We start from the raw sequence: 12,158 nt of genomic DNA, 5'->3' as shown, positions 1-12,158 counted from the left end.
GAATATAGGAATCTGCTTTACATTGAGTGGCAACGGCTGTCCAGGATTTCAGGCAGGGCTTTCTCCCAGCCTATCTGGCAATGCCAGGGACTGAATCTGGAACCTTCTACATGCAGAGCATGTGCTGTACCACTGAGCCCTGGCCCTCCTCCTATGCTTTTGATAGTGTTTCCTCCATGAAAACCCAGAAAAAGCCCAGAAATGCCTTTCTAGAAAACAAAGGTGTGAAGCCTTTCTGCAGCTTCCCAAAAATATTACACTGTGGCTCTGATCCACCTAAAGTTAGAACCTTGAAGTTCTATCACAACCTCCAGCATGTCTTTAAACTTACAGTGTTTACCCCAGGAGACGTCAATACAGATCCAAAATATGCTTCTAGCTTAAATACTTGTGTTTTTTCATGGTACAGTACATTCCCCTTTTAGAATCACAGAATTGTAGAATTGGATGGGATCCTGAGGACCATCTAGTTCAACTCCCTGCAATGCTGGAATCTCAACGGTTGACAATCAGTGGCAAGCAAAATTTTAGACTGACAGAGCAATCTTGTGTGCATCTTACTCAGAAGTAAGTCCCACTGAGTTCAATGGAACTTACTCCCAAGCACATGTGTTCTTAGGATTGCAGCCTAATTTTGGATGGATTGGGGCCAGTGTGGGAAACAGCCCTTGCTGACCTGACTGGCATATCATAAAAATAAAACAATTATCTACTCTGAAAATAATTGTTGAGCAGAGTATAACTTCCATGCTAAATTTCTCTACTTTAAATAGCAGCAGGAGAAAAATCAAGATGGAGTCATGATGAAGGGGATTTTAGAAACAAAGGAATTTTTGTTTACCTTCATGATGTGATCCTAAGGAAAATCCCTGTTCAAAAGCTGCTTTTTGTGTTGTGAGGGAAGCTGCCAATACAAATAGCAGCTATTGGGGGTGGGATATTTGTCAGGATTTTGCTATGGGATTGAAATGTTAGAAGACCACTCTGCCCTCATGAAGGTCCCAGTCCCAATTAGTTCCCCTCAAGGTGGTATGTAAAATAGAAATATTAAGCATGCTAATAGTCCAAACTATGCATTTACCTGAGTTGTTTTACCCTTGGTAAAGTAAAAGGGGTACAATGACATTGCAGCACAGTTTGCATGTTTCCTTTTTGCAGAGAATATTTTTACCTCATAACTGGAAATCTCTGCAAAAATTAACATGCAGATTCCCTCAGGTTTTCAGTAGAAGCATGGCTACACTTATTATGGAATTTGTCTATTGGTGAGGTTGCCTGAGCTCCAAACTTTAACAGTGTTGCATAGGCCTAGGTGACTGAAGTTCTCTGTTCTCTGTACTTAGGTCTCTATTGTGTACAAAAATCTGCTTATACATTTAATACATTTTTAATATTTTGCTTAATACTCAGCCAAGCTGATCCAGAGCTTCATTTATGCAGGTAGGCAATAGATATTATAGTATTGTTATTTATCATTTTATCTATAAGTAAGTTATGATAGGAACTCCATGGACCAAATTTTTCTCACCGAAGTTGTTGGGTTGGACAAGCATAACTGAAGATAAAATCTACCTCACCAGTTTTGTGTTCTGCAGCAAGGGTAGAACAAAGGAAAAGAAAATATATTTTGATCCATATTTTAATTTAAACAGGTAGTAGATATTTTATTTTCAATATCTGGGGACCCTATACCTTGATCTGCGCTTTCACAAGAATTCCCATTCTGCAAGAGAAATAAAAGTTTGTGGTGTGTTATGTCCCCTCTGAACCAATAAAGCACCACTATTTAATTTTGTAATATAATTGAACTCTAAAGAGAAAAATTAGGCAATTAAATAGACCAGGTTCTGTCCAGAAGTTATGTCATTGGCTTCAGGATGCATTTAGGGATAAATTTGTTACCTCTTACATTCTATGTGATTTCCCCCTTAACATTTTTTTTACTTTAAATATAACAACATTAGATTGCGTAATACTAAAAGTTACATAAACACTTCTTGTTGTTATTTTGTTGTTGATTTTTTTTAAACCCTGCAGCTCTCTTCTCCTTCATTGTGAATTAAAACAAACAAGACTATTTGACTGTAAACATTTGTTTTTCTATATTATTTTCTGTGGAGAGATGGGGTGGCTAATCAGGTCTTCTCAGTGCTGGTACCTTAGTTGTGCCAATCACTTTGCATAGTAACACCTTTAATGATGTGGGATGGGGGGCAGCAGGTTAAAAAAAGTGTTGGCCTATGGTTTTAGTGGCTTTCAGTGATTTGGTGGTTGTTAAATGGTTTATGTGGGATCCATTGCTATTGGGGAAAGGTGGTGTTGTTCCTTCTGCAGCTGCAGTTGTAATAAATTGTTATTTGTTTAAAACCATATTGAAAGCCACCTTGGAAATTTTATTTGGAAAGGTGGGATAGAAATATTTATAATTTGTCTTTTACATATTGTGAGAAAAGGAAGTGTAGAACAAGGCTTAGGCCCCATTTGCTTCAGTAGCAGGGAAGTTATCATCACTCAGTTTCTTCTCTGAGATTCCTGGTTCCCTCTCTGGCCATGAGGCGACATGGAGGGTGTTCCTTCTATGCTTTCCCCTTCCTTTTTATTTTATATGTGTTTGTCCTGTCAATTCCCTGTCTTTATTACTTCAGTCACAAGCAGGCCACTACCCATGAGGAGGCCTCACTCAGGACCAAGAGAATAATTTTAGGCTTCCCTAGTGAGAGAGTCTCACTCCCTCTGCCAACGAAAGATGGCTGACTGGGCGAACCTACTTCCTTGGCAGGGTAGCTGTTTCCTTTCTCCCCTCTCTGCACAGTATTCACCTTTTTTGGTCTTCCCTCTCTGCATCATGGATCCAGCTCGTGCATCTAGGGGTCTTAGCAAGCTGGGGATACTCTAAAACCTCCATAAATTTGAAACTTTGGGAAAGCAGGAAACAAATGGCAGGAGAGAATGCACACTGTAGTGGTTCATTTTGTGCAAATGAACCACAAATGAATCATTTGTGCAAATGAACCTCCCTCAAAAAGGGTTACTATTTATGCAATGACATCCTACTACTATCAAGCTCTTCCAGCTTGAACGCTGCATCGAAAAAGTTCCTTATAATGTAGCTATTATCATTCTTTCAAGAACCATACACAGCTTTTAATACTATCATTTAAAGATGAGATTTAGCTAGTGGTGGATTGTGGTTTTTCTCTCTGAGAAAGTGGTGGTGTGCATTATTTTTTTAAACCAAAAGGCTATAATCATGTGGAAGAAAGAAAAAGATGTCCAAAAATATGAAGAATACTCTTGGGTCAGAAGCATGGTGAAATTAGTTCAAAATTTCTATCTAGATTTTAAAATCCAAATGGCTTCCATGGTAGTAAAAATATAACAAGTGACAATTTGCTGCCTTTTAGTGGTTCTCCAAACTCTGAACTGGTCTATCTCTTTCTGCCTAATGGCTGGCCCTACTCTGTCACACTGGAAATTATACTTTATTATTTAGTAGGTGTAGGCATGATTATATGGGAAATTAAATTTTACCATTTCTTCTAGAAAAAGCTTTTCCAAACTATTAGTCTACAATTGCTGTCATAATCTTTTCCTATCCAACATTCATCTATATAACTAATAATGAAATTGCTAATAGAGAGAAAGCTGTAATTTGATCAAAACTATTCTTTAAATAGAAAATAGGTCGCTAGAATAAATGATTAGGTTTTCTAATGATATAATAATCGAAGCTAATGTATAAACAGCAGCAACATGACAGCCTGTGAACTTTGTAATAGCTGTGTCTTCTTGTCTTTTAGCCTGTTCTGGTTCTGCTTGAACCACATATAGTGTGGTGCAGAGATGAAGATAGTGTTTGATTTAGACAAGAACAACACCATTCAAAATCACACCTCAATCAGCAGTGCCTTGGTTGGTTTTAGGAGAGACAGAGGAAGTACTGATCCCTTGTATTTCCCCTTTGCATTCCTTTATAATGTATGAAGTAAAAAACCACTCATCTCTCCCCACGGTAAAATGTGAAAGGTGTTGCTTTATTTGGAGAAAGCACTTCTCACTTAACCTATCTTGGTGTTCCCATATGCTGTATCATACTGTCTCATGTATCAACATGTCCTAAATTTGTGCATCTTGCCGCAAAGCTGTTCTTTAGCATCCAACCTGGATAAACGACAAACAAGACTGGATTAGTTTGCCATATTTCTTAATTCTCCTTCTAGGAATTGGTTGAATATTTGCTTAATTTATTGCTGACAAAGAAAAAAGAATTACGGGGCTGCCATTAAGAAATGGCCCAACAACTATTATATTCTTATGCTGTTTTAAAAACTCATGAAATAAATGTGCTTAAGTTATGGCTGTTTAGATTTAATCTAATAATATGGAAATAGGTCCTATTTCTATTAGGAATTCAACAACAGAAAAGTTCCCTTAAAGAGGGAAGGATCACAGCTCAATGGTAGAGAATATGTTGTATAAAATCTCATGTTCAGTTCCTGAAATCTCCAGTTAAAAGATGATCAGGCAGCAGGAATGACATTTGCCTGAGATGTTAGAGAGTCACTGGCAGTCAGAGAGTATTGGACTAGATGGACAAATAATACGACACAGCTTCCTGTGTTCTTGGAGTTGTGCAATGTATTGCTGGAAGAAGGTGCCAGATAAACATTTATGGGGAGTGGTTTTAGTACTGGATTCCTAAATTCAAACAGTTTTCTCCAAGTCCAAAATTACATGATGACTATACATGACATTCCATAAATTTATTCCTGGAGTTGGCTTACATGTTGGCAAATCTAACCATCATTTGCACTAAGTGGGATTGGCCATGACAATATATATGCAGAACTGTAACGTAGACTTAAAGATGTCAGGAGACAATATGGTCAATTCCTGTTGCTAGAGGGAAATATTGTGGCAACCATCTCTATCAAGCATATTTATTGCATGGACAAAATGCACCATGTTATTCTGTACGTGTGGTGTTCAGCGTGGGAAAAGGACTGTACCCCATCTTACAAAGAGGTGGGATTTATAGTCCCAATGTGAGAATCTTAACTGGGTTTCTGTTGCTAGTGAATTCTTCCTTATGATTAATTCAAAGAACTATGGGCCCCTCCAGACGTCTGGTTGTTATTCCCTATTCAGATGCTGCCAGAGTGGTCATGTGCGGTGTTGCTTTCAATAAAGTTTGCACCTACAAAAGTTTTGGGACAGTCACATTGCTTCATTTCCTTCCAGTCAGTTCATATCCTGTAACTCCCTGCTGAAATCCCATAACTTTTCATAACATAGATGTTCTGGTTCATTTTTGACCTGTTTATGTTGTACGATAGCCTCTCTGGGCAGTAATCATGTGGGTAGCATTGGGGAAGCATCACATAATCAATTCAAGCAGAATAAATCCACCACTAATGCTTTATCACCATCATCATCATCATCATCATTATGTCAAGAACAAGTTGCAAAGTACACCTCACCATGGAATGGTGGCTGGTGAGATATTATTACACTAGGATAGTGAGAGGCCACTGCCTCTTTCACACTCAGTTTTGGGGCTGGAAAAGTACCAGAAACATTGTGGGAGATCGCCAAACTCTGCACTCCTCATATTTTATCTGAACCCATCTCTTGTGTTTTATGGGGTCCACTGAATACAACCTACGAGTGATGCACATATACCCCCCCCCCCACACACACAACATGAACCAGCAAAGTTTTATGAGGATTTTATTCAGCAATTCTCCTCAGCTTGTTAAAAGGTCCCTGAGGCTTACACATGTTAAGGGCAAGATTGTTTTTGAAAGAAAACTTAATCCCATTTTTACACTTAATCCTTTTGTTGTCTTTGGTTCTCAGTTTTGGGCTGCCAACGCCTTCTCCGACTGGGGATGCTACCACATTGAGAGGTCTGTTCTCCTTTATTCATATGTTAATTTTGCAGTAAATGAGTAAGAAGACTTGAGGCTTTCAATTAGTGATGGACATCTTTATTCATAGGATTGCAGGGTCTCATGACTTTCCTTTCTTTGGTGTCTTGTGGGTACATGGAGGTTGACACTGAGCTGCTCGAGCCATATCTGAAATTAGAAGGGGCATATTTGCGTGTGTCCAGAAAGCTGTGATTAAGCTGCAGTAGGGCAAGTCAGTATTTGTGTTGTTGTGGCTCAGGTTCGAGTCAGTGTTATTCCTGCCACATTGTCATGAAGCAAACCATAAAAATAACACAAAATGTCTGATGTAGCTTTACTGAATCACAGTGACCACCATTTTTAAATTTTGCGAACATTTCAAGACATTTTCCCCCCCAGGTTGGCAGATTTCATTTTTTTCAACTTTGTTTATACCGTCTAGCAATGAATTAATTGACTAAGGGTATGTATTGCATGTTTTCCACCTTAGATGCAGCTGCCAATGTTCCACCACCTGATGTGGTCTCAGTTGAGAGTCCTTCAGAGAGTACCACTGACAAAATTGAAGACACAGAAGTATGTGTAATGAGCTCCTTGTTAGACTGGTTTTGGGGATAAGAAACTGTATTCACTTTTCCTTTCTAGATTTGTCAAGCGGTTTATGTGGAAGAACAGCACACAAACTGAAATAACAAAACAAATAAGTAAATAACTCCAGCCAATAAAAATGCTTCTTAGTAAAAATGTCTTTCATGTTTAAGGCACTCTCTAGAACAGGCTTCCTCAACCTCGGGCCCCCAGGTATTTTTGGCCTACAACTCCCATGATCCCTAGCTAGCAGGAATATTGGTAAGGGATGATGGGAATTGTAGTCTCAAAACATCTGGAGGGCCGAGGTTGAGGAAGCCTGCTCTAGAAATTATAGGGAGCATATGACTCCCCTGTTACAACTGCTCCAATGGCTATCAGTCTGTTTCCAAGCACAATTCAAAGTGCTGGTTATGACCTATGGAGCCCTATACGGCTTAGGTCTAGGCTATCTGAAAGACTGCATTGCCTCATACAAACCTGCCTGGGCTCTGAGACCTTCGGGGAGGTTGTTCTCTCTATCCCACCACCCTCACAGGCATACTTGGTAGGGACCTGGGAAAGGGCCTTCTTGGTGGCTGCTCCCATAATTTGGAACTTCCTCCCTACCTAGAGGAGTAAGACAGGCTCCTTGTTGTGGCAGGTGAAGACTTCCTTGTTCCAACAGGCTTTGGGGAACTGACTGCTTTTAAGGCAAGGGTTGGTGTTGTGGTGATTTTATTGTAATTATCTTATGTGATCATTACGTGTGTGTGTGTGTGTGTGTGTGTGTGTGTGTGTGTAGGAGTGGTTGCTTTTTATATGTTTCTAAGCTGTTTCTATTTTAGCTTGTAACCTTGAGTCTCTGTTGAGGAGAAGGAAAGGTGGGATCACAATGATGATGACAGAAGTGTAACCAAGATGATGTGTAACATATGTTTTTATTTCCAAATCCTTGAAGGCTGACACTTTTGAAAATCCAGCACTTTATTTAGAAAGAATTCTATTTCTATGCAGTGTTTGATAGCATTTCATAGGCTTAAAAGTCTAGAAGGGAGACAAAAGTCATCCAAATTGGTTGGTCCTTACGCCTACAAGACAAATAAGAGATGCAAATACCTTTTCTTTCTTCTCCCCTAACCCCACCTACCTCCCTTGATTTAGCCCCATCTTTCCTGATTCCTACTCCCCAATATGTCCTGACATCACCACTCCCCAATATCTTCCTTGCCTCACTTTCTGTTCTGGTAAGCAGGTTTAGCAGGATTGTGCATTGTTTCAAAACCTTATAAGAAGTGGTTGACTAGCAATAGCAGCTGAATGAAATAAATAAGTACATTATAGGAAACTATGACACTTCCATAGCACCTTTGACTGTTTTTCAGAAACTATTGTTTGTTTCTAGTCGAGGTGCAGTGGAAATTGAGTCTTATCTTCAACCACATTCCTATGCCTAAGAGGTAGAAATTTGAAAAGCATTGCACCAGAAACAAGTGGCACAATAGAGCCTTCCTATGTGAAAGGGTCCTCAATTAATTACTGCCCTGCTGGCTCCACCCTCAAGATCACATGACTTTCTCTCCACTAACATCACTGGAATAGGCGGGGACCTCTGTTGAAGGACTGTCTATGTAAGTAGGCTTCCCCAGGAACTTGTATCCCAGTTTTCCAGGGGTTCAGCTCCTTGTGAAGCCTACTTGCATAGAGATCTATGCACATAGGTGTAACTGTATGCAGGTGAAAAGCCTAACATGGCAAGTTGGGGCTGGAGCTGGTGGAAGCCACCCAGCCTTGAAGGCAGAGCCAGCAATTCAGCCTTGCTGCCCAGTAATCGCGTGAGGAACCCTTTGCATGTATAATGGAGGAATAGCCCCCTTTGTATGAATTTAAGTTGGTGTTTAACCTGTACTGGTGAAAGGATGGTTTCTAACCACAATTTGCTAAGTAAAATTAATTTCTTTTTCATCAGATCAATAATGAGATAAAGAGAGATGAGAAACTGGTGACCCCAGCTCATGAACAGATGGTTGAGTTCAGCATTCTTCTTCCTGAGGAGAAATACACCACTGAGCTGAGCGACCCCTTTACTGAAGAATCCCAGCAACTCTCGCTGCAGTTTATTTCTGAAGTAATTGCATTACTTGTACTTTTTTGATATGCTATATATGCCCAGAATTCTTTGAGAAGGGAAATGTGCTTTGAATGTGCTTTAATGGTTTAGTGCAGTGGTTCCCAACCTTTTTTTCGCCATGCCCCACCTAAGCATCTCTAAAATCCTAATGCCTGCCCCCCCATGACATGTAATTTTTATGATTCAGTAATTAAAGTCCTATTCACGTGGAGGAAGCCTAAAAGGCCATTAACTGTTAATAACTCATTCTCAAATTGCCCTCCTTAAAAATCAAATTGCCCCCCTGTGGGGCATGTGCCCCACATTGGGAACCACGGGCATAGTGTGTACATAGCCCAATATATGGACTGAAATATAAATACACTACAGACTACACTTCTCAAAAATTTTGCGGTACACAGTGGTACCTCGCAAGACGAATGCCTCGTAAGACAAAAAACTCGCAAGACGAAAGAGTTTTTCGTTTTTTGAGTTGCTTCGCAAGACGGATTTCCCTATGGGCTTGCTTCGCAAGATGGAAACGTCTTGCAAGTTTGTTTCCTTTTTCTTGAAACCGTGCATTCAGGGGGTGCAGTTGCGACTTGACTTCGAGGAGCAACTCATAGCACACGGTGTGGTAGCCTTTTTTGAAGTTTTTGAAGACTTTGGTGATTTTTGAAGCTTTTCCAAAATCCGTGCTTCGCAAGACGAAAAAAATCGCAAGACGAAAAAACTCGCAAAATGAATTAATTTCGTCTTGCAAGGTACCACTGTAATTTTAAACTCAGAAAAGTACTAAGATGTAGTATATATTACAATGAAATACATTTAGAAATGCATGCACTGATATATGTAAATATGTATGTATGTACTTGTTTACGAATTTTTGTATTCATGAGGAAATAGAGTGGAAAGAGGACTTAGGAAAGTGACATGCACCAGGAGCAGACTAATCCTTCCAGCTCTTCAGTACTGAAACCTTTAGTAACATAGAAAGCTGCCTTATACTGAGTGAGACCATTGGTGCATCTTGCTCAGTACTTTCTACAAGTGTCTCTTCCTGGAGATCCTGGGGATTTAACCTGAGACCTTGTGCCTACAAGAGATGCTCCGCCCCTAAGCTTTGTCCCACTCTTTCTCTGTCACACCCATCCAACCACAGAAAGGTCTCTCATCCCTTCCTTCTACCTTCTGGTGAAGGAAGTTCTGTGAGCTGAGACTTGTTTTTCTCTGCATCTGGCATCCTTGCTGAGAGAGGTTGGCACTGGAGGAAAACAAACCCTCTGGAATCTGGAAATCTTCCTGACTTCCCCTGCTCTCTCAGGATCTGAGCTCACAGATGCAGGTGTGTTCTTTGTGATCTCATATTATTACTGTAACCAAACCTTCCTCGTCTCACAATTGTTGCCCTTTCTCATAACCAAACATCTGTTTATATTATAAGCGACATGAATGATCGGTTTTGATCTTTCCCTCCTTATAAAAGCAAGTTGGTCTGGGTGACGGAATCATTTTAAGGCGCTCACATGCACGACTGGGCACCTTCCAAATGTCTCTTTAGTTTGGGCCTGCCTTAAGTTGCCAATAGCATTATGTGCTTTTGATCACCACTGCCTCTCTAACCACTTTGGTCCAGCTGTTATTGTGAGATCTGTGAAATAACAGTAACAATTATAGTACCCCCCCAACTCACCTGGATCATGCCTTGGCAAACCCTTTTGAATTCAATATACTGGGACTCATCTTCTGACAGATACTGTATCATATGGGGAATAGATAAATTCTATCCCACAGCCAAAGAGAACCACTGCAACTGTTATACATGGCCAGATTAGGAGAGACGTCTTAATTTTCCTACATACGTGGCCAAGTAACGGTGCCATACTATAAACGAAAGAAATGTCTGATCGGACAAAGGCCACTTGGCATCTGAATGGCCCTTTCATCCTTTGCCTAGTTCTTTCTGTGCTTGGACAAAGACACCCTTCCCATTTTGCAGCACTTGGATGGTTTTGATTCTGGGCAAAGTGTGTTTCAAAAGCAGATTTTTAAAAAATGGAAAGGAATTATTCTGTTGAGTTGAAGGGTCAAATTGCTTTTCTGCTTTATTGTGAATGCACATGAAGCAGCCTTTTCCTTGTTCTTCGAGCTGTGGGATGCATTTCTACAATTCTTTTGCTTTTCGTTTCTAAACCTTAGCAGACTTTGCTTTTAGGATTCATAGCTGTGCATAACCTACATTCTATTTAAGTAAACCTGTCTTTTTTCTAAACTGTATTATATTGTTGCACACCTCTCAAATCAAAGGATTTCCAGGGTTCGGTTTCCTCAGAATGAGGGGCAGCGGAGACTGTGATGTCTTATGAGATATTGTTTATTTGCACATATATACAACCCAAGCCTACGATGGAGGGGCTCGCAGCATTAACACCCCAAGAAGGTTTTGCTTCTCCCATAGCTATGACCTTGGATCTCAGCAAGAATCAAGTATTGGCTCTGCCTCTCAGCTGCCCAGCCTGCTTCCTGCTTTTAGCTCACACACCTCAGCTTTGCCTTTTGGCTTTCCAACTGACACTTGACAGAGCAGGCCCCACCCTTTTAACTTCTGGCACAGAGACACTTCCTTTGTTACTTTGATGACCCATACTTAGGCTATTACCAAGGAACTTGCCTGGTTACTCCAGCAATTGAATTCTTGTTGGATTCAGCAATTAGAAGGGAATCAGCCTACCCGCCCTCTGCAAACTTACAACACTATGTACATAGGGAAGAAATAGCATTGGGTAGTATTAAACTGCATTTCTGCACTAGCACAAGGATTAGTGCAAGGGAATTTTCCCCTCTCTTCCCCCTGTGCACCCCCATGCACATCCTGTACCCCCTCTAAATCTGCTATGGAGAGTTGGGGAGTCCCTGGAACATATTTGAGGGGCTCATGGGTGGAGGAGAGGGGAAATTGTTTGGTTGCACTACATTGAATACATCCTAGTATTTTAGCATATTGAAGACCAGCTGATAGCTTGATATCCCTTCACACAGTTTATACATTATCCTTTATTGCAGAGGTTATAGTCATTTGCTGCTTAAAAAAGAAAAGAAAAAAGGGGGCAGGTGTATACTCCAGCCCTCACATAAAGGAGGACACACTGCAAAAGGGAAAATGCTATATCTTTCATGCAACTATTCCTAGAGTCTTGGCCTCCAGAACCTGCACTACAATGAGCAATAAGTGAATATTTAGATGGAACAACAAAGGGTTTGGGCAGTGGAAGGGATCTATAATCTTTGTCTCTTGTCTTTCAAATAGATTCAAAATGCATATGAAGGGCTGCCTGGATACAAGAATATCCATGTAACTGAGTTCAGGTATGATATCCTGTAATATAAAAACATTTTTCTTCTATTAATGTTGCCAAAGTTGCTGGTACAAAACTTCACATTTATACTGCCGCTGCTGACTTACTCATTTGTTTTGTGTTGTGAGTTAGTTTGGTTTCCTTTGATAAAATGAGGGTGTCTTCATATGTTACATTTTCCAACGTGTAGAAAAGTGATGCCCCATTTATGTC

The 12,158-nt window shown here is 40.2% G+C and overlaps 1 protein-coding gene across 1 annotated transcript in view; it reads left to right on the top strand.

Moving 5' to 3' along the window:
• The window catches only part of IMPG2 (interphotoreceptor matrix proteoglycan 2), a gene marked incomplete at its 5' end in the record, with an annotated part of 58,954 nt that overhangs the window by 30,061 nt on the left and 16,735 nt on the right, over positions 1–12,158 (top strand). The window contains 4 exons of the mRNA XM_079972180.1: positions 5,860–5,909; positions 6,403–6,488; positions 8,449–8,607; positions 11,897–11,955. Of these exons, the coding sequence (XP_079828306.1) occupies positions 5,860–5,909; positions 6,403–6,488; positions 8,449–8,607; positions 11,897–11,955 (354 nt within the window). The remainder of the gene's footprint in view (positions 1–5,859; positions 5,910–6,402; positions 6,489–8,448; positions 8,608–11,896; positions 11,956–12,158) is intronic.

Source organism: Podarcis cretensis (genome assembly GCF_951804945.1).
Source record: "Podarcis cretensis genome assembly, chromosome: 4".
NCBI classification, from domain to species: Eukaryota; Metazoa; Chordata; class Lepidosauria; order Squamata; family Lacertidae; genus Podarcis; species Podarcis cretensis.
The sequence above is the reverse complement of the archived record's forward strand: the minus strand, read 5'-3'. Positions and strand labels throughout refer to the sequence as shown.